The 24196-nt window shown below is 48.8% G+C and overlaps 11 protein-coding genes across 11 annotated transcripts; 7 read left to right on the plus strand and 4 right to left on the minus strand.

The window, feature by feature from the left end:
* Window positions 1-382: 382 nt before the first annotated feature.
* On the plus strand, window positions 383-2092 carry FOIG_02448 (uncharacterized protein; the record flags this gene model as incomplete). The annotated part of the gene is made up of 1 exon (XM_031199758.1): window positions 383-2092. The coding sequence occupies one exon, from the start codon at window positions 383-385 to the stop codon at window positions 2090-2092; it is 1710 nt and encodes a 569-aa protein (XP_031069526.1).
* A 415-nt stretch (window positions 2093-2507) lies between these two features.
* On the minus strand, window positions 2508-4098 carry FOIG_02449 (salicylate hydroxylase; the record flags this gene model as incomplete). Its single annotated transcript, XM_031199759.1, has 6 exons — window positions 2508-3125; window positions 3181-3543; window positions 3595-3656; window positions 3709-3860; window positions 3911-4007; window positions 4056-4098. The coding sequence occupies 6 exons, from the start codon at window positions 4096-4098 to the stop codon at window positions 2508-2510; spliced, it is 1335 nt and encodes a 444-aa protein (XP_031069527.1).
* Window positions 4099-4694: 596 nt separating this feature from the next.
* FOIG_02450 (uncharacterized protein) lies at window positions 4695-6560 on the plus strand (the record flags this gene model as incomplete). The annotated part of the gene is made up of 4 exons (XM_031199760.1): window positions 4695-5003; window positions 5038-5310; window positions 5606-5965; window positions 6015-6560. The coding sequence occupies 4 exons, from the start codon at window positions 4695-4697 to the stop codon at window positions 6537-6539; spliced, it is 1467 nt and encodes a 488-aa protein (XP_031069528.1). The 3' UTR covers window positions 6540-6560.
* Window positions 6561-6704: 144 nt separating this feature from the next.
* Window positions 6705-8822, minus strand: FOIG_02451 (uncharacterized protein). Its single transcript, XM_031199761.1, has 2 exons — window positions 8450-8822; window positions 6705-8376 (listed from the first exon to the last, which is right to left on the minus strand). The coding sequence occupies exons 1-2, from the start codon at window positions 8676-8678 to the stop codon at window positions 6791-6793; spliced, it is 1815 nt and encodes a 604-aa protein (XP_031069529.1). The 5' UTR covers window positions 8679-8822; the 3' UTR covers window positions 6705-6790.
* Window positions 8823-8992: 170 nt separating this feature from the next.
* On the plus strand, window positions 8993-10796 carry FOIG_02452 (uncharacterized protein). Its single transcript, XM_031199762.1, has one exon. The coding sequence runs from the start codon at window positions 9089-9091 to the stop codon at window positions 10748-10750; it is 1662 nt and encodes a 553-aa protein (XP_031069530.1). The 5' UTR covers window positions 8993-9088; the 3' UTR covers window positions 10751-10796.
* A 499-nt stretch (window positions 10797-11295) lies between these two features.
* Window positions 11296-14064, plus strand: FOIG_02453 (uncharacterized protein). The gene is made up of 4 exons (XM_031199763.1): window positions 11296-11495; window positions 11550-13258; window positions 13312-13515; window positions 13567-14064. Exons 1-4 carry the CDS (start codon window positions 11374-11376, stop codon window positions 13785-13787), a joined length of 2256 nt encoding a protein of 751 aa, XP_031069531.1. The 5' UTR covers window positions 11296-11373; the 3' UTR covers window positions 13788-14064.
* Window positions 14065-14150: 86 nt separating this feature from the next.
* Window positions 14151-15486, plus strand: FOIG_02454 (uncharacterized protein). Its single transcript, XM_031199764.1, has one exon. The coding sequence runs from the start codon at window positions 14348-14350 to the stop codon at window positions 15398-15400; it is 1053 nt and encodes a 350-aa protein (XP_031069532.1). The 5' UTR covers window positions 14151-14347; the 3' UTR covers window positions 15401-15486.
* A 697-nt stretch (window positions 15487-16183) lies between these two features.
* On the plus strand, window positions 16184-17416 carry FOIG_02455 (uncharacterized protein; the record flags this gene model as incomplete). The annotated part of the gene is made up of 1 exon (XM_031199765.1): window positions 16184-17416. The coding sequence occupies one exon, from the start codon at window positions 16184-16186 to the stop codon at window positions 17414-17416; it is 1233 nt and encodes a 410-aa protein (XP_031069533.1).
* A 205-nt stretch (window positions 17417-17621) lies between these two features.
* Window positions 17622-18858, minus strand: FOIG_02456 (alcohol dehydrogenase; the record flags this gene model as incomplete). The annotated part of the gene is made up of 6 exons (XM_031199766.1): window positions 17622-17917; window positions 17968-18162; window positions 18211-18324; window positions 18381-18521; window positions 18570-18648; window positions 18700-18858. 6 exons carry the CDS (start codon window positions 18856-18858, stop codon window positions 17622-17624), a joined length of 984 nt encoding a protein of 327 aa, XP_031069534.1.
* A 753-nt stretch (window positions 18859-19611) lies between these two features.
* Window positions 19612-20675, minus strand: FOIG_02457 (uncharacterized protein; the record flags this gene model as incomplete). The annotated part of the gene is made up of 3 exons (XM_031199767.1): window positions 19612-20093; window positions 20144-20349; window positions 20407-20675. The coding sequence occupies 3 exons, from the start codon at window positions 20673-20675 to the stop codon at window positions 19612-19614; spliced, it is 957 nt and encodes a 318-aa protein (XP_031069535.1).
* A 1502-nt stretch (window positions 20676-22177) lies between these two features.
* FOIG_02458 (uncharacterized protein) lies at window positions 22178-23841 on the plus strand (the record flags this gene model as incomplete). The annotated part of the gene is made up of 4 exons (XM_031199768.1): window positions 22178-22475; window positions 22526-22576; window positions 22628-23609; window positions 23668-23841. The coding sequence occupies 4 exons, from the start codon at window positions 22178-22180 to the stop codon at window positions 23759-23761; spliced, it is 1425 nt and encodes a 474-aa protein (XP_031069536.1). The 3' UTR covers window positions 23762-23841.
* Between the last annotated feature and the right edge of the window lie 355 nt (window positions 23842-24196).

The following is a 24196-nucleotide window of genomic DNA, read 5'->3' on the forward strand; positions in this document are numbered from 1 at the left end:
ATTATTATAGTCCTATCAATAATGTGAATTAATTACCTGTTAATCACTCTCCTCTTTACTCACCACTCGAACTCACACTCCATTGTATCCATTGCACCAATTCATTTCGGTGTCTAAGCCGGGGCAAATCCGGGGAGGCGATGCCGGACTTCAAATTTACGGACCGACCACGGCCGAGAAAAGCGATGAACGGCATTTTGGAGCCTCAGCACCCGTAAAGGCCGGATTGCACAATCACTTTATCCATCAATTGAAGTACAGCTGTTCTGTTGAGAAATTAGCTGGAGCGACAAAGGTGGCCGTACTTCGAAGCATAACCTGAGCTTGACTGTGACCCGCTAGAGATCCACTAGACCATCCACTTCAACTCACCCTCACCATAATGACCACCAATACTTCCAGAGAGACCTACGGTGCAGGAACCACTGTTGACACGGAATTCCTTCCACTTCCTGCTGAGTGTCAAAGACTACTACGCCTCTTTGCTGCAAGAACACCCGGTTTCAACAAAGATGAATCTCTCCTCAGCGGAGTCAACTTCCACGGCGATGATCTTCCCTGTATCCCAGGACCCATAAAGTCTCAAGCCGTAACAGCAGTCCTACATGCAATGGTCGGTATAGTCGGTCTCGAGATCCTTCACCTTCGCGGCATCACCACCCGCAACCAAACAGACATCGATGTCAACCATGCAGGCCTCTACCCCGCTACCGCAGCACTTGTCAATGTCGACGGCGTCACAGGCCCAGAGGTCATCAAGTTGCCGACTGTCCCTCAGTGGGATAAGGACCGTGCTTCTAATTCGCCGCTTGTGTACCGTGCAACGGCTATCTATGAGACTGCTGATAAAGGCGTATGGTTCCAACTTCACGGCTCGCTTGATTCGTGGAAGATGCTGGCCCTTATTGGTATTAGTAAGGATCTCGATACTGAGATTCGTACCAACGATGCTGCGTATGAGCTCATTCAGGAGCGAGTTCGTACGTATCGCGCCCGGGAAATTGAGCAGCTCATGGTGGAGAAGGGTCTGTCAGGGTCAATTGTCTACTCTCCTGAAGAATGGCGTCAAACGGAGATGGGCAAGTCTCTCTCACGACATCCTCTGGTCAATTACAAACAACGGACCCAGTGCGCAGCCCTCCCGCCTGTTTATTTTCCCGTGCTCGAGGACAAAAGACCACTTGCTGGTATCAAAGTTGTCGAGTTGACTCGCATTATAGCTGGTGCAGCTGCCGGCGCCGCCCTCGCATCTCTGGGCGCCGAGGTCATCCGCGTCAATTCGTCCAAGCTCAAGGATTACACGCCAGCTCAACCCTCTTCCCTGATGGCTGGCAAGACAACCATTGACCTTGATCTCGAAGACCCAGCTGATCATAAGAGATTGATGCAACTCTTCGAGCAAGCCGATGTCATCTTGCAAGGCTATCGCTTAGGATCATTGGCCCGAAGAGGCTTTGGTCTCGAGGCGGCCCTTGAACTGGCAAATAAACGAGGAAAGGGGATCGTGTATGTGGATGAGAATTGCTATGGTCCTGACGGTTACTATGCAGAGCGACCGGGGTGGCAGCAGGTTGCCGATGCCGCAGCTGGGAGCTCATATGTCATGGGCCAGTCGTTTGGCTGTCCAAAAGGTCAAGGTGTCCTGCCCAGTCTGCCCATCTCAGACATGTCTACAGGTATCCTAACTGCCCTGACCATCATGTGTGGTATTCGAGATCGAGCCAAGTTTGGAGGATCATATCATGGCCATGCCTCACTTACAGCTTATAACATGGCGACTATGGATCCTGAGGTTCGCCTGTATCAAAGGGAGGTAGTTCAGAGGATCAACGACAAGTATCAGTTCCCTACTTGGTCGAGCGATGTACATGTTGCACCTCTGTACTATTCCATCTTGGACGCTTGGGGGAAGAACAGCGATCTCATCAAGGATGAAAAGTACTATGTCCACTTCTCGGATTCTGTTTTTGGGTCTGACTTACGCGTTCTTGGACCGGTGGTGCAGTATGACAAGGAAGAGTACTCGCCAAAGTGGAACAGTCCACCTGTGTCATTCTGCCATCATGAATTCAGGCCTTTTTCAGATCATTGAGTTTCAATACATGAGATAAGCCTCTAGCTTAGCACGATGAAGTAAAGAGTTCAATTTTGTGCTATTCCCCATGGCGACTATGATATGTATCTTGTCCATGACATAAACTGTCAGTGTTGCTAGCTGAGACTGTCACCAAAAGTGAGTACTAAATCGCCATCACGTACAGGTATCTAAGACATTCAGTTGCTCGCTTTGGAGCAGGAGCTTCCCTGGTAATGTACCAGAACAGTCTCAGGTCTCCCAAGTTGTTGGAACTTTGATGTTAAGCCAGCTTATCTTAATAGTAATTCATTTACATTTGCCCCTTAAAGAACGTTTGGATTGAACCACACATTGTCATGATTGATCGAAAGCATAAAAGTCTCTGTTGTCTTTTTCTAGCAAACAGTATCCCTCACTAAAATAACATACATCATATCCTAGCAACAGAAGGCCCACCTACACTAATTTCCTTCTGCATCCTCTTAACAGCCTCCTGTGCATCATCGTTCATATCATGAAACCACAACCAATTGAACCTTCCCTGCTGCAGCCTAGGCAGAATCTTATCCATATCATCACCAGCCTCTTCATGTTGAAAGAAAATCATACGGCCAACTTCAGCGGCTTGCTCCAATTGCTTCTGTGCACGAGGACGTCTCACGGAATCGTAGGCAGAAAGTCCTGCTTGGATAAAGGGTGCCAGCTCTGCACCACGCTCGGGAATCTTGGCAACTTCTGCGAGAACGTTGGAGAGGACCAGGGCATCTTCTAGGCCTTGGGCTGCTCCGGCGGCTTGGAAAGGTAGCGAGGCGTGGGCACTGTCGCCGACTAGAGCTACCCGATCTCGGTAGTATGATGCTGTGCGGAAATGGTGAAAGAAACCCCATTTGACGGGTTTGGCTTTGGCGAGGAGTTGTCGGAAGCGATCGTCAACGCCTGGGCCCTCGAAGTCGGCCATCATGGCTTCGTGGGAGATGGTCTCTGTAACAGCGCCCTTGAGCTTCCAACCATCAGGGGAATCGGCGACGCACAGGAGATAGTTGAACTCCTAAGGCAAGCAATGGTTAGCGATGTCACAACAAGTCAGAGAATGGTCAACTCACATCACCTCCTGTAATGCGATAGGTAACAGCGCTGCGCTTGGGTCCGAAGTAGAACTTGGCAACGTCGGTTAGATCACCAAGGATCCCGTAGGCTTCCGACATGGGAATGACAGCACGATAGCAGTAAGCACCTGCGTACACGGGCGCGATCTGGCTGGGATATTGTTCAAGGACATGGGCCCTCACGGTACTCTTGATGCCATCTGCACCAGCAAGAACTGAGCACTCGGCTGTTGTCCCATCTAGAAATGATAGTGTGACACCGTCGGGTCGCTGCTCGATATTCGTGAGGCGTTTATTGAACTTGACGTTCTCGATGGGGATGAAACTGTTCATGATATCGAGGAGTGTCTTTCGATGCGCCTAAAGTGCATTAGCAAAGGCTTTCGTGTTATTTCTGTCAAAGCTACCCACAGATTTGCGGATATAGTCAGGGTGACCCCATCCAGAATGACCATACCATGGCTTATCGCGACCTTGTTCAGTCAGCGCAAGAGGTTCAGCTTTACAAGAGATCTCGTGACTTACCAAGACCCTCTTCAAGTAGCATACCCTCGAAGAAGATATCTTGTGCTTTCTCGCCCTTATTTCCTACGCAAATGGCCTCGTAAAGCGGTCGGAAACCAGGCTCAATAAGGTCCATCGTCCGCATCCCATTAGGGGCGAATCCAATACCAGCGCTGGCTTATCATTAGCGATAATCCAATGGAACGCACTGTTAACAACTTACCCTACTGCCGAATATTCCTTTGCATCCTCATAAAGCGTGAAAGAAATGCCCTTTTTGTGCAGAGCCATGGCCAAAGCGAGGCCACCAATGCCGGCACCTGTCGAGTTAGCCTATCTAATGGATGGGATATTCGCGGGAGGCTTACCAATGATGGCGACATGGATTTCATTGCGAGAAGGCTTTGCCATTGCGTTCTGATTTCAATCTTGGGATAACTGACTATAGTCGTGTGATGTCGTGATATCTTGTCGTGAGCAACAAGTTTGCAGTGGTTCAGCGAACTGGTATATGAATATCGTCATCTACGTCCTTAGTCTCTAACCAAGCACGAGCTCTCTCAAGTTGGGTGGACAAATGAGCGCGGGGCAAGACCGGCATCGGCTCTCGGAGGTTTTGCCCCAGAATCAGGTCATTGTGATAAGATGCAACAGAATCGAGAGATGGGGTCAAAGTTGCGGAGGGGAGTGTGAGAAAAAGCATCCCCGGGCCTTTCCCCGGGCGTCGCACCCTCCGCTTTCTTCCAAGTCGGTGCATGACTCGGTCCTGAATAAGTCAATGATTGTGAGACAGTGCAAATTAACAAATGGTACACTGGTATGCTCTAGACGAGGCGTATTGATACGTTTCGGCTGAGCCGGCTTTGTTCCGCTATCTCCGCGAGTGACACCAAGACCTGCACCCGCATCTCCAGATTGGGCCACCGAGACGGTAGTAAGTGAAAGGGCCAAGAGGTAAATGCATCGACATTTCCAGAAGTAAGAGGAACAACTGCAATCATTTCAAGATGACTTCAAGCAAATATACAACCAAGGTGCACGAACCCTGGACAGAAATCGTTACAAAAAAACGAGCGATTCGAGACGCGCAAATTGACAAACACTCGAAGGCAGACACAAACTCTACATTTGATCGAATCTCCTCCGAAACGGTCGATGTTGAGGTTTTGACAAGCCTCCTAAGAGATGGAAAAGTCTCAGCTGTTAAAGTGATCCATGCTTACATCAGAAGGGAAGTCGAGATCACAGTTACAAAATTCTTTATGCTAACCGTCTCTTTAGAGCCTGCGAAGCGCAGAAACAGGTACTCACTTCCTGTAACTCTGCCACGAGTCTGTCTAACATCAACAGACCAATTGCCTGACAGAAATATGCTTTGATGATGCTCTTGAGCAAGCTAGAAAGCTTGATGGGTTTCAAGAAGAGCACGGTCAATTAATAGGTCCACTCCACGGTGTTCCAGTCACAGTAAAAGATCAGTTTAACATCACGGGTTTGGACTCGACGTTGGGCTACATCGGAAAGGCATTTGCACCAGCGGAGAACGATGCACTACTCATACAAACGTTAAAGAAACTTGGGGCTGTCATAATCGCAAAAACGAATCTTCCCCAGAGTATCATGGTACGTGATGTGCGACTGTATAGATCTTACCATCTGACGTGGCTGCTAGTGGTGTGAGACTGACAACCCTCTCTGGGGGCTCACGACTCATCCAGATGATCCAAAACTCACCCCCGGAGGATCCTCTGGTGGAGAAGCAGCTATGTTAGCAACGGGAGGCTCTATGATCGGTTGGGGAACAGATATTGGCGGCTCTATTCGGATACCGTGTCACATGAATGGTCTTTGGGGTTTGAAGCCGAGTGCAAGTAGACTTGATCATCTCATTCTAGGAAGACATTCTAACAAGCTCTAGAGTGGTCGCTTATCCTATCGCGGCGTTGAGGTAACACTCGAGGGGCAACAGCACATTCCATCAGCTGTCGGGCCGATGGCGAGGACTTTGAACTCTCTTAAGCTCGTGACTAAGCTCGCGATTGAGGCTGAACCGTGGACGATGGACCCCCAGCTACCGCCACTTCCCTGGAGGGAGAATCTTTTCCAAAACTTTGTGACAAGACGACTTGTCATTGGATCAATGCTAGATGATGGCATGATAAAGGTTCATCCACCTGTCGAGCGGGTATTCAGAAACCTGGTGGCAAAGCTGGAAGCTGCTGGCCACGAGGTGATAGAGTGGGATTCGAGCTTGAATTCTAGCATCATAGATATCATGGTAAGTGAAGCTCTGTTGCAAAGTATGGACGGTACCTGACTTGGAGCAGGATGGCTACTATGCTGCCGACGGAGGTGAAGATATCCGAAGAGCTGTGGCAGCAGGCGGTGAACCATTCATTCCTCAAATCGAAGCCTTCGTTAACCGCGGTAAACCAATCTCCGCCTTTGAATACTGGCAACTCAACAAGCGAAAGGTCGCTACTCAACAGGCTTATCACGACATGTGGGACAGCAAGCGATCAACCTCTGGGCGCTCAGTCGACGTACTACTGGTTCCTACCATGCCTCACACAGCGGTCCCCCACGGCTCATGTCGCTGGACTGGTTACACCAAGATCTTCAACTTCCTAGATTACACTGCCTTGGCCTTCCCAGCCGGAAATGCGTCTAAGGATGGGGACGATAGGTATTTCTGGGATCATATTCCTCGAAATGAGACGGATGCTTGGAATCAACAATTATATGATCCCGTGGCGATGGATGGACGTTGCGTTGGGTTGCAGATTATCGGGCGGAGGTTTGAAGAAGAAAAGGTCTTGGGCGCAGCTCAGCAGATTCACACATTGTTATAGAAGGATAGATACTATGTCCATACCTTGACTATCTTGGAGCGTGCTCCGCTACCAGCCTCGTGTATCCGTCCATATTTTTTCTAAACCAATTGCCTCTACATCATCTGTCATGAGACGCTTCTGTGCCGTTTCTTCCTGGCTTAAACTTAGGTGAAGTCAGGTTACTGGGGCTTGACGTGGATAAACATTCATGTATATAGAAGGCTGAATATTACTAATTTGATTCAAAACATGTTCCCAATGAATACAATTTAACCGCGTTGCCCATTCATAACAGGCCGCTTTGTTTGAAGATCAATACTCCTTCTCCTAATCCTCTCAGCCTCTCCAAAAACACTCTTTACTAATTCCTTCTTATTAACCTTCCCCATAGCATTCCGTGGCAAAACCTCAACAATCTCCATATCCTGCGGAATCTTATACGCCGTGATCCTCGGCTTCAACGCACTCCTCAAACTCTGCAGACTCATCGATTCGCCAGTCTTGTTGCTGACAACAACCACAGCTGCGACTTTCTGACCCCACGCTTCAGACGGCAGACCAACGACCGCACACTCGTCGACTTCGGGGAGTGCAAGGATCTCTCGTTCGACTTCGAGGGCTGAGACTTTCTCGCCGCCTGTCTTGATGATATCTGCGCTGCGACGGCCTTGGATAAAGTACGCTGGTCCTTTTGCCCAGGAGCCTGATTTTCCGACACCAGATTCTGTGACCCTCCGTCGAATGGCGATGTCGCCTGTCTTGAACCATCCATCGGTAGTAAACTCCTTCGCAGTGGCCTCGGGGTTGCGCCAATATCCATTGAAGACAGTGGGTCCACGAAGTTGAATCTCTCCAATACGCTCCTTTCCAGAATGACTATCGATCTCGGCACCATGTTCAATGATCCTTTGAAGTCCGGTTTCGTCGTCAGTTTCCATGAGGCGAGCTTCGACAGATGGCAGTGGCCAGCCCACAGAACCGTCAACACGGTCGGCAGTCTCAAGACCACAAGAAAGCGCCATTCCGACTTCAGTCATTCCGTAGCGCTCGAGAAGTACGTTTCCGCCCGTGAGCTGCATCCAGCCATCGCGGATTGGCTTCGGAAGAGCTGCTGAGCCGGAGATGTTAAGTCGTAGATGCTTTGGCGATACGGCTATTTTGCCGGCCGCTTGCATGTCGTGTGATAAAGATTCGTGGGCTTTCAGCATTCGTGACCAGATCGTGGGGACGGCGGTGAAGAAAGTGATGGGCGTTTTTGTCTCGTCTTTCTGAACACCATTGGTCTTCCCAACGTGGTTTTGAGAGTGGCCATTTGCTTGTTCAGCTGGTAAGAATGGTGCAGCCAGCCTTGTCCATACAGAGTTCACGTTGAACGGATACATGAACTCAATGCTGCTACCTGCCAGCAGCGGTGTGAGAAGAGCGTTGACGGTGCCGTGGATGTGATGAAGTGGCAAGACATGCAAGAGTCTATCGCTGGGGGCATATTTCCATGCTTCCAGAAGACACTTTGCTTGAGCTGTGAGATTTGTCTGAGACAGAACGACACCTTTGGGTCGTGCAGTTGTTCCGGAGGTGAAAAGCATCATGCCGCCGCGAGGTTCATCTGAGAAGTCACGCAACTTGACTTCTTCCTCAATCGTAGAAATGTTTCGCGTTCCATCGAGTTGGTAGAACAAGGGGATGCTGTCCAAGCCTTCCGTGAGTACTTCCTCGGCTTTGGAAGCATACTTGGCTGAAGAGATGAGAACGAGGGCCTCGCTGTTGTTGATGATGTATCTTAGTTCAGGCGCAGGGAAAGAAGGGGCCAGTGGCACAGCAATTGCGTTGCAAGCAAGGATGGCCAACAGTGTCACTACAGTAATAGTCGTCGGGTTAGTCCTGGATACATGATACCGTGGTGGCGAGGTTAGAGTTTAGAGACATACCAACATATTCATAGCCACTTTCTACCATGAAAGCGATTCTCTCGCCAGAAATACTAGTATCGCATTTCCCCGTCAGGGCCAGTAGCTGCTCTTTGGCATGCGCAACGCTATTAAGCAATGGACTGTAAGAGAAGCTTGCGCCAGATTCGTTCTCCACTACAGCGACCGAAGACCCCTCATGCTTGAGGATAGCCTCAAAAAAGGCTGAACGATGGAGACTGATAGTCATTGTCGACAAATTAGATAAGATGAGGATCTCTCGTGAACATGCTGAGACAGACTCTGCGACGTCTTTTCAATTGCTTTAACTCGAGGCTAAGAGACTCTCCCCCAAACGTTGAGGAGCGCGATCGGGGAATCAGCGGGGACCGAGCGGGTCATTTTTCCAAATGCCAACTTGTGATTCCTCTGACGTGAAATTAGCTAACGCGGGAGATCGGATATGCAAGACCGGCCTCTAAAAGTAGTTCCGACAGACCCGGCATCTGATCCGCCTGCGAACAAACGAGGGTATTAACTGGTCGATTTGTTGTTCGAAGTAACAGTGAAACCCCAACAATAATTAGATAGCTGAGATTATAGTCCGTCAATCGTGCATGCAATTTTATCCTTGTGATATTGCGTTCCACTTTGATCACCATGGTTGACAACTACGTCCGAGAGAGCTATATCTTCAATGCAGGGTCATTGGGACATATCGAAGGTTTAACCATCACTTCTCATGGTTCTCCAGCCGTACACTACTTTGGCGGTCTTCCTTACGCTCTGCCCCCGACTGGACAGTGGCGCTTCCGTGTCCCCCGGCGGCTCCCCAAGGATTACCGATACGGCACAGCAACCGAGCCAGGGAAGTTCACAGATGACACGAGAATCTGCCCCCAGCCTCCAAGTAGCAATACGCCTCACCCTTCTATCGTCAACGAAGATTGTCTGCAACTCAACATCTGGGTACCTGCTGGCCCTCCTCCCAAAGATGGCTGGCCAGTATGTTTCTATATTCATGGGGGTTTCCTTCAAGTCGGTACAAGCAACACAAAGCCGGAAGACCTGGTGTCATTTCTAAGCGAATCTGCATTCCGGGCAATCATGGTCCTGCCATCATATAGGCTCAATGTGTTTGGATTCCTCGCGAGTAGGGAATTAGCCGCCGAAGGGAGCTCTAATGGAGAAGCTACAGGAAACTATGGTCTATGGGATCAGAGAATGGCTCTAGAATGGACGCACGAGAACATATCCTTCTTTGGCGGTGATCCTGCAAACATCACAGTCGCCGGTTACTCCGCCGGCGCATACTCGAGTTTTCAACAACTAGCCCATGAGCTATTCCGTGTTCCTGAAGAAAAGGCAATCATAAGACGAGTCGCGATGTTTTCCAACAGCACAGGTGTCAGGCCCAAGGGTTTACAGGATCAACAGCCACAGTTCGACGAATTACTGACGAGGCTCGGCATCAATTTGGCTCTTCCAAATGAGGAGAAACTGACCATTCTACGAGCTGTTCCTCATCATAAACTCGTCCAGGTCCAAAACGGGATGAGAATATCAGAGTTCCGCGTCTTGGCAGACGATGCTTTCTATCCAGCTGACCTCATTGACAGAATAAACAATGGGGAATTTGCCAGGAAAATGAAGGACCGTGGTATCACTCTGATTAACGGCGAGTGCGAGAGTGAGCACACCATGTATCGTCGCTGGCGCACCCCTCAAGAGTCTTATTCCGCCGTGTATCAACGCTTCTCAGCAGAATTCGCCCCAGAAGTTACAAAGAAGATCATGGACCACTACTGTGGACCCTCTCAGAAGTTACCAACAGAGTACGCAAACTGGGAGGACTTCTTCGGGCGCATCTACGCCAATATCCAAGTTCACTACCTTCAACGGGGCTTCCATAACGCCTTATTCGCAGGGGGCCTCGAAGCTGGTAAAGATGTTTTCCGCTATCGATTTGAGAGAAGACTTGACTGCGTAGCGGAGAAGATTCCTGCTGAATGGGGAGTTACGCATCTCACTGACGTTCCCATCTGGTTATGGGGGTGCGGATACGAAGGGGGTCTGAGCGTCCAAGAGAAAGAGTGGTTGAAGGATTGGAATGAGGGTTTTGCGGCGTTTGTTAAGGGCGATGACGTCAATTGGGGGACTACTAGGCCTAAAGATATGAGAAGATGGAGGAGTGATGGTGAGACTGATATTTGGGAAGATAGCTCATGGGAACGAGGTGTTGAGTTTTGGAAGCTTGTCAATTCAGGTCATGAAAGAACAGACAGAAAGGCGAGTTATCAAGAACATGACGGTCGGCTTTAAGAACGCAACAGAATCTACTTACATTAAGGACGCTCCTAAGTTGTTTAGATACATACGTTGATAATATTAGATTACTATCATTTCACGATGAGTGATAAATGTAATGCTCTATCTGAAGAAAAAGCCCACCCTATACAGCCAAATTTGCACTCTTGACTTGGTGATTGGACAGGAGGCAAAGTCTGATAGTAGAACATAGCACCGGCACTCGCATTTAAATATGGTCCTTAATTTCAAGCCTTGATTCTAGTGCATATATACGATCGACTCCATTTTGTATCTCTCAATTCCTGTCACTGCTATCCCAGCTAGCCAGGCTGAGCATGACCCTGGCCATAGATCTGCACTGTACATATGCCCAATACCAATCATCTTGCCTGTGATTAAAGCCACAAGCCCGCTATAATGGAGGTCAAGAGCCCAGACTCCACTGAGCCCGATAACAGCTCACTGATAAGACGAGGCTAGCGGGGCTCTATGCCGAGATACCCCGCTAGTTCCCAGAAACCTTTCTATAACACTGTTCAAGTTCTCCCTCGCTTCCCCGACGAACCCGGCATCGCCGGCACCTCTTCCCTTCCCATTTTCTAACCCCACATTTTGTACTCTCACGTTAGCCCGTGATGCCAGAACAGTCCAGGAAACCATCAGACCAGGAGCAGGATCAATCAGAGACGGGTCCACCGACAAACAAGAGAAGACGTATTGGTTTGGCATGTAATGCCTGTCGGTCACGCAAGTCTAGGTATACTTCCTTAAACTACCGAAATGTGCCTTCGGGGAGCTGACCTCATGGTAGATGCGATGGACAGCGTCCTTCGTGCTCGTCGTGCCTGTCCCTTGGTTTCGACTGCATGTACGAGCCTGGTGATTCTGCCACGAATGTAATTGTTCGCAAAGACTATGTCTCGGATCTCGAACAGCGTGTCAGCTCTGTTGAGCATAATCTCCAGCGGTTGAACGATGTTCTCAAGGGTCATCTCTCGCCTTGTAACAACACGAATACCTCACCATGTCAACATGGAAACATTAACGTTGGCCACTCTATGCCTTCACCTGCACCGACTGCACCGGCGAAAGCGTCAGCGCCATCGGGAGCAGGGACAGGGACAGGGACAGGGACATGTGCGACAAGCCTAGAAGAGCCTCAAGATGAGGAAGGTATTCCCAATGGGATGGCCATGACGTTTGTCGAAGAAAAGACATCGGCGTTTTATGGCGAAGCCTCCAATATTAACTTCACGCAACTTCTTCTTCGCGCCATCGCGGCTTTGCACCACTCACCGGGCGCACCGTCTGCGCTTGACAGGGCTTCTGTGTTGGGAGAAAGTGTTGTTGCAAGTGTCTCCCAAAGCAAAGGCTCTCTGGGAGGCTCAGCGACACCACTAGACTCACTACCCACCGCCTTGCCATCTGTCGAGGAGATGGACACTTTGCTTGATCTCTACTTCGACACAGCTGGTGTTGTCTTCCCCTTCATTCACGAAGAGACCATGAGAAGTACATACAATGAATGCAGACTCAACGGCTTCACAAGAGCTCGAAGAACATGGCTTGGAACTCTGAACATGGTATTTGCCATGGCGAGTAACTTTGACAGGGACTACACTACATCGTCCAAGAAGCGCTTCGAGAGGTCCAACGCTTTCTACAAAAGAGCTTTGGGCCTTTGCAACGAGCTATCAAAGCGTGTCATAAGTCTTGAGATAGTTCATTATCTCATATTGGTCGTTCTTCATTGTCAGGGAACTTCACGCTCCGTGCAAGCCTGGAACAACTACGGCCTTGTTATCCGATCGGCTATGGCACTAGGACTTCACACCGAATCCACTGAGAGGTCGCTTGATCCTGTGCAGAAAGAATATCGTCGTCGGACTTGGGTGGTCATATACTGCCTTGACAAAGTGCTCAGCACAGCTGTGGGAAGACCCGCGAGTATTCCAGATGAGCAGATGACGCGGCGAGTGCCAGCATCTGGATGGTCACCTCCGACCTCTGACGCCACCGATCTACCTGGTGATTTCTTGGCTGTATCATTCAGGATGTATCAGGTGATGAGCAAGTCTCTCGCCATTCAGTACGGTGCAAATCTCGATCACGACGCAGACCCTGATGAAATGGCCCACCTCAAGGCCTCAGGTGAACTCCGAAAACAACTTCGGCTTTGGGCGGCGAATCTACCGCCACATCTTCAACTGTGCGACGTTGAGTCGGATGTTCTTTCTCAAAACACAAAGGCGAACAGACTTCGCGTTATTCTTACGATGAGATATCATAATCTGAGTATTCTCATACATAAACCACTACTCAGCGCTACGATACGACATTTGTTCCGACAGGATGACACGGCGAATGAAAGCTCATCGTACTTGATACAGCTCGCCATGGCGGAAGCGCATGAATGTGTTCGCTCAGCACAACTTACAATTGACATTGTTCATTCCGTTATCAGTGTAGATTCCACGAGCAAGAACAATCTTGGGGTATGGTATTTCACGCTTTACTATGGTAAGTGTACCTTGGAATTAGTTATAAGGTGGTCTGCTGATTCTTTCGTCTAGTCTTCACGGCCTCACTGGTCATCTGCGGGCGATTACTCTGGGCACAACATGGAGACACTGTAGTTGACGAAGCATCCGTCAGCCACATGAAGTTCCTCCTCAGCAAAGCAGAAGCAATATTCCTGAATCTGGATCACGAGAATAGTCTCGTGCTAAGTTGTCTAGAATACATTCGTAGACTCTCGCGAATGTGCGGCATAAAAGGTTCGTCGCCCACAGTCTTCGTTTCTGGTCGTTTTGTTAACACGGCGTTAGAAATTGCCCCGGATGCTGCGTCTGCTATTATGCACGATAATGGGTCGAGTTCTACGGGTTCTGCAGACGCTATGTCTTTTAATCTCGATAACATGGATCCCTTTCAGCTTTTTGCGTCGGAAATGTTTGATCCGGCTATTTTTGAACATTTTCATCAATCACCTGTCGATGGTATGAGTTTTGTGAATGGGTTATGGGAGGGGTTTCCTTGCGGAGGATGAGACGGCCACCGCATGAATATAGCAAGTTTGGACAGGTCATGAGGTTGGGTTCAATTGATTACAGGCCTCACAATGAGTCTTGGTATTGTCTCACTTGTACCGACACTGAACCTATTTGAAGAACCCTGGAACGTTTCCATCGAAATATGTGTTAAATATTATCAAATGTCCTGACTGTTTGAAGGAAGTTCGCTTTCATCCCATCGAGACACTCTCCTGACGATGAACAAAAGCTTATTGCCCCTCAAGATGGTCTGGACCTCAATAGGCAGTCAGTGAGTGTATCACAGCGGAATGGGCCGGTTTAATTCCCCGGCCTACCCCACGTCACCATGAGTCATGCGATCATTACGGGCTTAACAAGGCCTTACCTGATGATAACTAATTCCTATCTACCGGATCCTAATTGCGGAGCTTCGGTCCGATTATTAGATATCCTCGTGTATAATAATTCATTGTTGTTATGTACAAGTCGGACACATCGAATTATATCAAATTGTTATCAGCCAGCCTATCAAGTCAGAATAATCCCTCGCTTCTCCTAGTCCACTCCTCATACCATGGCGCGTCTCGAAGATCCCACTGCTCTTACCCAACTTCCACTGGAAGAGACCGCCCGTGTGCGATACAGTCCTTCTGAGCTGCAAGACTACTTCAAAACCATCAAACTTGCAAAGAGATTTCTAGACCTCGGCAACAGCGTGTTGAAAGACGCTGCACTCGCCCGAACAAAAGAACATGGCCTCCCGCTCTTGCAAGCCATAACACGCTATCACACATGCAACGTCCCTTTTGAGAATCTCGTCCTTCACTATGATCCTCACAAGATCGTCACTCTGGACCCTGCGGAGTTATACACCAAGATTGTAACACGACGTCGAGGAGGGCGATGCATGGAGAACAACATCTTTCTCGGCACTGCTCTTCGCTCGCTTGGTTACGAAGTGCGTAACTGCGGTGGTCGTGTATCACGCGCCATGAGCCCGTACCCAGAAGTCCGCAAGAACCAGAGCGCTACTTACGATGGATGGAACCATATGCTTCTTCTTGTGCTCCTGGGCGATGAATGGTACGGCGTCGATGTAGGAATGGGTTCCATGGGACCTAATCTTCCTTTCCCTCTGCAAGACGGATTCGAGACTCTCAGTATCGCACCGCGCGAGATCCGCATTCAGAAGCGCTCCATCTCAGAGACATATGCTACAGACCCTTCTCACGGCACAAAAATGTGGTGTTACGACGTCTGCTACAATCCAGCCGAGAATGAAAAGATATGGACACCTGTCTACTGTTTCACTGAGACGGAATTCCTACCCCAGGACTATGAAGTCATGTCTTGGTTCACATCGACAAATCCGAGATCATTCTTTACCAGGTACATCACTTGCACCAAGATGATTATGGATGAGGACAAGGAGGTGATTATCGGAAACCTCACCCTTTTTAAAGACACTGTTAGGGAGACGATTGGTAGTGACCGTAAGGTTGTTAAGAAGTTCGAAACGGAAGAAGAACGCATTGAAGGGTTGGTTGGGATTTTTGATGTCAATTTGACAGAGGAGGAGAAAAACAGTCTTCCCCAGGAGAAGAGACTTGGGCAGAGCAAGGTATAAGATGAACATGGTTATTTAGATCGTCGGACCATTTCGGGTAGTATGTCATAAATATCGTAGTGTTTATACGTACCTTTTACACCTCTAAACTGATAAGAATTCTTCGTGAATTCATTCAGGTAAGAATCGTGCCATGAACAAGATGTTTGGCCATGCTCATGATTCCCTGCTACGCTGTCGTCACGGCCTGCGACCAATCCCTATAACTTCACAAAAGCTCCTTGATAGTGGTTATACATGTGTTTTACAGTTTAGGAATATCCGACTTCTGTTTCGCTTATCATATGTATCTCATCATACTTGAGCCAAGTAATCAAATAGTGCAGGATAATTCCATATCAAATATCTCAATATCTTCAGTGTCGTTGCTATCGGCAGCTGATAAGATAAATCATATAGATCACATTATCCGGCGTGTCCGTTACTTCCCCGCATCTAACTAAGAGATACCAGAGCTTCAACATCGGGCCAGTGAACCCGATGCAGACCCCCTGAACTACCGACTAAGATGATGAAGGGAAACCTACTAAGCTAGCTTCTTTACCCCGCAAATAGTTGACCGATCACTGGGAACCAACGCTAGCAAGGCCTTGTCATGGTAAAGATGAGGGTGCCGACTTCGGCTTCTTACCCGGATAACCCATAGACTCGACCACCTGAATAAGTAATAGATCAATGCAGGATAGCAAGACCCAATATAGTCTCAACAATCAGATTCATTGCTACTTCATAGAGAAATTTCGAAACGACATACAGAGATTCAGTTGCTGTTGAAACGCAAACATGACTCCCTGTCGATTACCCCCACCAGTCGATATCGCCGACTCGCCAAACACCGTTGAAGTCTACATCATAGACACAACGAGCTTCATGAGCGGGTTCCCCGCCTCAACCTTTGTGGAACCTCTCGTACCTGGGTTCGACACAATCAACGTCGGATCATACTCCTTCCTCATCAAACACCCTGGCTCCAACACGAAATATGATACTATGGTATTTGACCTCGGCGTGCGAAAGGACTGGGAGAGTCTCCCAGAGACTTTTGTCGCTGGTATTAAGTCAAGTGGATGCAAGATTGAGGTGCAAACAGACGTCGCCTCAATCCTACGCGAGAATGGACAGAGTCTCGATGACGTTGGGGCTATTATTTGGTCGCATTGGCATTTTGATCATGCTGGTGACCCACAAACCTTTCCAATGAGAACGGATCTTATTGTTGGTCCAGGGTTCAAGAAGAATATGATACCAGGTTACCCCACTGTGAGAGACTCGCATGTCAATGAAACAGCGTGGGAGGGTCGTGAGTTGATAGAGATCGACTTCAAAGGAGAAAGGGGTCTGAAAATTGGCAAATTTGAGGCTTATGACTTCTACAGCGATGGAAGCTTTTACCTCTTGAGCTCGCCAGGCCATGCAGTCGGGCACATGTCTGCTCTAGCTCGCACAACTACCGATCCCCCTTCTTTCATGCTTCTGGGCGGTGACATCGCTCATCACTGTGGCGAGTTCAGACCATCGCCGTATACCCCCCTACCCACGATGATCTCTCCAAACCCTCTCGGTCGAAATCTCTCCGCTTGCCCCGGAAGGCTCTTCCTCAACATCCACCCTTGGAAGGACCCAGAGAGACCATTCTTTGACCCAACAACAGAGCCAGGATGGCACCTAGAAGCGGTGGAGGCAAAGGAGAGTATTGACAAGCTGATCGAGGCAGATGCCTACGATAATATCTTTCCTGTCATGGCTCATGATATGACCCTGGGTGAGACGGTGGAGTTGTATCCAAAGAAGGCTAATGACTGGATGGTGAGAGGTTGGAAGGAGGCGACGCGGTGGGGATTCTGTGGAGAGTTTACGCCAATGGAGGAGATGGATACTAAAGGACAGCCAGCGCAGATTACGGGGTTTCATGAGATTCACGAGTCGACAGAGGCTGGTTCTCAGAAAGTGTCGATTGTGCATCTTGAGTATAAGGGGGAGGAGAAGAAAGCGGAGCTCCACAATCTACTACTATGATAATTAGATAACTTGGAATTGATACCTCTCTCCAATACAAAAGAGCATATGTTGGATTGAATGCATTACTGTAGTGCGAAGGGCTGTTGAATCTCATGACATATGAATGACAGCTCATGAGAGAAGTACCGCATAGGACTTAAGTCGTCAAGGCAAGCCTAATAAACAGGTATAACATAATAACCTATGCACGCCGACCTGTTGTTTACTTACCAATGTTCCTCATGGCGACCTCATTATACCTATCCCCCTGCGGTTTCAAAGCATCAACCAACTTCCTCATATCCCTGATCTCCTCCTCCGTAAGCTCTATATCCCTCGACGCAAAGTTCTCTACCAAACGCTCCGGCTTCGTCGTGCCCGGGATTGAAATCATGCCCTGCGCTGCGACCCACGCAAGAGCAACCTGGGGCAATGTACACTTCTTACGCTTGGCGAGCTCGCGGAAACCATCGGCGATTCTCTTGTTGGCATAAAAGTTCTCGCCTTGCCATTTAGGAACTGTAGAATCTGTGAGCAGGTATTGGTGCATGGGGAGTGGGAAGACTGACTCTGGCGTCTGTAATCTTCGGGGGCAAAGTCTTCGGGCGTTTGGTAGGGAAAGTTCTCTACGAGCCATCCGTGGCCGAGGGGACCATAGGCTATAAACTCGATGTCGAGCTCACGGGCTGTGTCGATCAGACCGTCGGTCTCGTGGATCGTTTCGAAAGCGGAATATTCTGCTTGGACGGCGTCGATTCTGGCGACTTGTTGAGTTAGCCTTGGTGTTTATATAGATTAAATCGGATGCTCACTTGAGTTTGCATTTCGCAGTGTCTCAGCAGAGCATTCAGATAAACCGATGTACTTTGTTTTGCCTTGTTTGCGGAGGGAATCGAGAGCAGGGATGGATTCTTCAAGTGGTGTATCTGGGGGCTTCTGTCAGCATGTACTCGGCTAGTTGACCTCGAGGAGGGTTGCTGACTTGGATCCATGCGGTGGATATAGTATAAGTCTGGAGTAAACCCTAGTCTTTCGATTGTTCCCTCGATATATGTCGTGATATGCTCAGCCGAGTTGGTCACTGATCCGTCTTCAAAAGCAGCAATACCGCACTTTGATGCAACTATTACAAAGGTTAGCCAAAAACAGCCCCGAAAAAGAAAAAACGTACTGAAAATTTTATCGCGACAGTTGTGCTTTCTGATAAAGTCACCGAGGATCTTCTCATTCTTTCCAGGACCGTAAGAAACCTTGAGCCGAATGGTTAGTTGTCATTGTTCAAGAGAGTCAACTATACGTACAGCACTATCCCAGAATGTACAACCCTGTTCCAATGCTTCCAGCAACACGGGCTCGGCCTCATCGTAACTGAGGTCATTGCCCAGTGCGAAGCTGATGCCCATGGCACCAAAGCCTGGCGTAGGGACTTGCAAGTCTCGGAAGCGCATTGACTTGACCATTGTTGGTGTTGGCTGTGTGCACAGGATGTGGTGTCGTGTGAGGCTGACTAAATTGTACCAATTCGAATGTGAGTGGTAGTACCGTATGACGAGTTTAGCCTCTCTTTGCAAGGAATAAGGGTATTGAAGAGCTGAAAAAGAACGCTTACCGGGGTTTCCAGTCCGACTACGCGACATATGGAGTGCTGATACAGTGTTTCGGCAAGCACCGGGATTCAAATCATTTCGGGGAGCACCCGGCTATGGCGGAATGCGTTATCCCACGCTAAGCACAACCGACGTCGTGTGTGTCACCGAGACCTCACGTCAACAGATAAGGTTCACCGAATCTGGGGTACGATCCTTGCCAGCCAAACGAGGTAGGTTACCCGCATAGTTCGCTTGAAGCCAAGACGAAAGGTCCTGCCCATTTTCCCCGGACGATGGCGCACGGGGTTTCTTAGGGGTATGGAGACGATAGTGCGTCTAGTCGCCTGAACAGTTGAATTCTCGAATAAAGAACAGTTGTTGGAAAGTATTCTGTCCTCGTTGGCCATCAACAAGAAGTTGTATCTCTTGCTTAACCCTCGATAGCCCTCGGCATGTGCCCTATCTTGTAAGCTTACTTCGTTCACTTAGGAAGGCCTTAACAATGGGTCGATATTCTTGCAGGAGACTCAGTGATCTGTAAATTAAGTTCTACTGCATAAGACTGTTGTATTAGCCAGCTATAGCTTTCTACAGACTCTTGACCAATTGTCTCACAGAAGCCAATCATGTTGAAGCTGGAAATGACCTTTGTAACTTCAGAGCCGCCAATTCTAGTACCGCTTGAGCAGTAGGCCCATTCCGCAACGCCTTCACAAGGCAGAAGGCATGCATCTGCCCTTCAGCTTTTATAACAGATGCATCAACCCCGAGGCCCTGTAACCTTTGACCAAAGGCTACGCCTTCGTCAACTAGGGGGTCAACCGCTGATAGAAAGATAATGGTTGGAGGAAATTTTGACACGACATCGTCTGGGAGATGTGTTAGAGGAGAACCCAGCGCTGTTTCTCTGTCGCTTTTGTTCGGGATGAACGTCTCAATCATCCAATCCATTGTCGCCTCTGGTAGGAAAGGCCCGTCCTTGAATGTGGTGTACGAGGGATACTTCTTGTGTGTAACGGTTACGGGAGCCCAGAGAACGATCTGACCGATTGTGGCGGGCAGTTGTCTTTGCAACGACATCTGCATCATGGCAATGGCCATGTGTCCTACAGATGATCAGCACTTAGTCGAAGCTGGCTTATTATACACAACATACCTCCAACACTATCACCAGCCAGAGCAATGGTTTTGACCAAAAGGTTGTACTGCTTTCCATGACGAATCATATACTCCAGAACTTCATAGCTCTGCTCAAATGGGAACGGAAACGTTCTATGTGGTGCAAGCGTGTAGTCCGGAAAAACTATGGCAGCTCCAGTTCGCCGAGCCAAGTCCTCGACTAATACGGCAAACGATTTGGCACTTGCGCATATCAGCTTGATTGACATAATTAGTATAGAAGTAAGGAGTCATGCTCACCTCCCCATGACCCAGCCGCCACCATGAGTGTAAAAGATCATTGGAAGTGGCTTGTGAACCAGAGCCTTTGGTCTAAACAGTGTCACAGACGTCGGGCCATATTTCCCCCCGACTTCAATTGACTGTGTGACAATATCATTCGCTGGTTCATGGCGCTGTAACTCCTCCAGACTCTCGAATGCCTTATTTGGGCCCCCAAGCTGATGAGGAGCAGGCAGGGCATCGATTGCGGCCGCAAATTTGGCGTTGATGGGGTCGAGATTAACCATGGCCACTGAATGGACCAATGAAAGAGGCTATGAGGAATTTATCTTCGTCAACGAAAAACAGTCACACCTCAAAACACAAAACAGACTTGAGACTATAAGCCTGTCAGCGTTCCCGGCTTGAGCGCGGCATTGCTGGATCTCATGGGATTAGGTTCGGAGGTTCCATTTAGTTGCCGGAGGTTCCCCAGTTCCCCGGTATCTCTACGCTTTCATGCCATTGCGTGGAGTCTTCCCCGCATCCATGGTGCACGCTAAAGGAAAGGCCCCTTACTTATCTTGATAAGGTTCGGCTTGCCATCTAGGGAGTGTCAGTAATGCCAGGCTGGATGTTGCTTGGCGCGGTACAATCCCTGGGAGCGGACACTGTGGAGATGACAAGACCTCATGACGGTACTGGTGTTGGGTATTGCTTCTGGCCATTGGATACCTTTACAAGAGCATCAATTCCGGCGGGACTTTACAAGGGCCGTTTCGATAAGGGCTGGAATGCATAAATGAATTTTTAGTCATACCATTCTAGCTAGTGAGCCGTAAACATGTTCCTCGCAAAGCTTGAATGGATGTCTTACTTGGCGGTGTATCAATACAGGGCTTACATGCCAAGTTGGAACTCCAAAGGTGGCGAGTCTATATGTCCCTAGCACCAAGCTCCTGATTTACTGTGTTTGGGATCCGACCTTTCAGACGGTCCTTACCTTATGCAACTCTTGACATTGAACCCTGGACTAGCACAGACCCCGAACGGCCACGTTCACTAGCCCAAGTTCTGCTTTTCTGAGTATGCAAACAATAAAAAGTCGCCTGAACCGACGAGAGCCATATCCTAGAGAATATTAAACCTAACTTGAATGGTAGCCGATGAAGCCGAACATATGCTTAGACTAAGATAGAGTCAACGATACAATATATCAAGCCTTTATCAGGTAACACGAGTAGCCGTAATCCGCCAGAGCTTCAAGTGAAGTTACGTCTAAGCGAGATTCTGGGGTCGTCTAACCGACTCCCACGGACCAGATACCGGGTTCGCGGTCGGATATCCCGACATCCCAGACTTGACCCCGGTAGCGAGTCTAGTCCACTACAATGCCCCATGATGAATGACCGTTATTATGGTATCAGATTAGGAGATAGAGGTTATCTTTCATACCTGGTATCACGACGGCGGAGCTCCTGTAAGATGAGCTACTCTTCAGATTTCTCGAAACTGTATACATACAAATGTGTAGTATGTACCTATAACTCCAGCGCGCTCATTGGTCGGGGAGATGTGCTTTTTCTTGTAGGCTTCTTTTATGGTCACCCCCCAATCCGAGTCAGTGGCTTGTCCCATCGGCTGGGATTCATCATTTTGTAGTTATCTCTCTAGCGACAGAGCTAAGACTGCCCCCGCTTTACCCCAGCATTGCAACAGCCCGTACACTGACTCCCTAGCCCAGTAAGGTATAAATACCACTATTCACTTCTTCATCCCATCATCTCCAAGCTGTACTCATCTTCCGACAATGGCGTCTCCAACAATTTCTTCCATGGACCAGTATACATCTCCCTCCAAAGACGAGAAGATCTCACCGCATCATGGTGAGGCTGGTAGTTCTGATACCGAGAAGGGAGAGTCGAGGGAGGTCTTTCAGGAGAACGTCGATGGAGTTGAGTTCAGAACCGTCAGTTGGCAGCGTGCTACTGTGGTGTTTCTCAAGATCAACTTCGCGATGAGTATCCTTGCCATCCCTGGTGCTCTTGGTGCGCTAGGCTCTGTCGGAGGATCTCTGTGCATCGTTGGATACACTTCGCTCAACGTTTGTAAGTACATGCATGAAGCCTTGGGGCTTGACTAACGGTTTTCCATTTAGATACCGCTCTTGTTCTTGGCGATTTCAAGCATAATCATACCGAATGTCACAGTAAGCAGCAAGGACCCGACCGAGATTGAACAGTCGCTTATACCTGTCCAGCACTAGCTGATGTGATGGGCCTCATCTGGGGTCGTTGGGGTCGTGAACTTGTCGGTGTACAGATCATCGTCGCTCAAGTCCTCATCTCTGCAGGCGGCATAGTCACATCAGCTATCGGTCTCAACGCACTATCAGATCATGGAGCATGCACCGTCGTCTTCGCCCTCGTCTCCGCTATCCTCATCACGCTCTTCTCGTCGATACGCACATTCGCCCGTCTAGGTTGGCTAACCTGGTTTGGCTTCATCACATTCGTCCTCGGAGTTTTTATCTTTGTTGTCGCTGTGACGCAAGTCGACAGACCAGCTGCAGCTCCTAAAACTGGCGACTTTGAGCTCGGCTGGGCACCAATTGCGTATCCGAGCTTTGTTGTCGGTATGATCAACGCGACAAATATCTTCATCAGTACCTGCGGCTCTTCCATGTTCTTACCTGTCATATCTGAGATGAAGAGACCGCATGATTATCGCAAGGCTTGTCTTGTGGCTGGCTTCATTGTCGGAGCCATGTATCTCTCTTTCAGCCTTGTTATTTACAGATGGTGCGGAACTTGGATCTCAACGCCGGCTTTTGGCAGTGCCGGTCCTCTCATCAAGAAGATCGCTTACGGAGTCTCTTTACCCGGACTTATTCTCGGCGTTGGCATCTATCAACATGTCGCTGCCAAATATGCCTTTGTCCGCATATTACGAGACTCTGAGCACCTGCAGGCCAATACCTTGACTCACTGGAGCACTTGGCTCGGTATCAACCTGGCCCTGGGAACTGCAGCCTTCATCGTGGCTGAGGCGGTGCCGATCCTGAACTATCTTCTCGGCTTGGCTGGTTCTCTTTGCTTTGCGCCATTTAGCCTGGTATTTCCTGCGCTACTGTGGATGTATGACTTCAAGAGCTACAAGACTGGGACGCTGGGTCAGAAGGTCAAGTACGCCTTGCATGTGCTGATCATGATTCTTGGTTTCTATATGATTGTGGCTGGCACGTAAGTACTGACGGATTCTCTATTTCCTTCCGTGTGATGTACTAACCAGACATTCCAGTTACTCTGTTGGCATTTTGATCAAAGAGGCATTTGACACTGGGGCAATTGCCAAGGTCTTTGACTGTGCGGACAATTCGGGTTTCGTGCAGTAAGATCGCACTGGTTGTACGGGTCACATGCCAAGTCATGTTCTAGCTTACGATCTGGTTTTACAATAAGAGATGGACCACGGATAAAAGATGAGCAGAGGCGCTAGCCTTTGTAAATCTTTTTATGTAACGTGTAGCCTAGACAGAGTCGCCAAACACTAATTCATCTCCTTTATCTTCATATGTACTGTCTGGTCAATTGCATATAGACTGGTTTTGTCGTCCTCACCTACGATCCCGGCCGTCTCGCGCGTGACATAAATCGTCAACATGCTGTGTTGTAGGCTTTCAAAATGGTCTGTGTCTAAGATAGTTCGAACCTCCTGCCAACTTTATCCTGATTAAATAACAAACAGAAACATCGGATACAGAATGGGAATCAGTGTCACAAAGCAGGATCACTTTTGATTTGGAAAATACTGCTCTTCGAAGGAGTGT

The sequence above is a fragment of the Fusarium odoratissimum genome, assembly GCF_000260195.1.
Source record: "Fusarium odoratissimum NRRL 54006 unplaced genomic scaffold supercont1.3, whole genome shotgun sequence".
Classification (NCBI taxonomy): domain Eukaryota; kingdom Fungi; phylum Ascomycota; class Sordariomycetes; order Hypocreales; family Nectriaceae; genus Fusarium; species Fusarium odoratissimum.

What these genes read in the sequence shown, in the direction of transcription:
- FOIG_02452 (XM_031199762.1), top strand. Translation starts at nt 9,089, where the DNA reads ATGGTTGACAACTACGTCCGAGAGAGCTATATCTTCAATGCAGGGTCA.
- FOIG_02453 (XM_031199763.1), top strand. Translation starts at nt 11,374, where the DNA reads ATGCCAGAACAGTCCAGGAAACCATCAGACCAGGAGCAGGATCAATCA. An exon ending in TGTCGGTCACGCAAGTCTAG is followed by an intron (nt 11,496 to 11,549) that starts GTATACTTCCTT and finishes ACCTCATGGTAG; the next exon opens with ATGCGATGGACAGCGTCCTT. An exon ending in GTATTTCACGCTTTACTATG is followed by an intron (nt 13,259 to 13,311) that starts GTAAGTGTACCT and finishes TCTTTCGTCTAG; the next exon opens with TCTTCACGGCCTCACTGGTC.
- FOIG_02451 (XM_031199761.1), bottom strand. Translation starts at nt 8,678, where the DNA reads ATGACTATCAGTCTCCATCGTTCAGCCTTTTTTGAGGCTATCCTCAAG. An exon ending in AAGTGGCTATGAATATGTTG is followed by an intron (nt 8,377 to 8,449) that starts GTATGTCTCTAA and finishes CTATTACTGTAG; the next exon opens with TGACACTGTTGGCCATCCTT.
- FOIG_02454 (XM_031199764.1), top strand. Translation starts at nt 14,348, where the DNA reads ATGGCGCGTCTCGAAGATCCCACTGCTCTTACCCAACTTCCACTGGAA.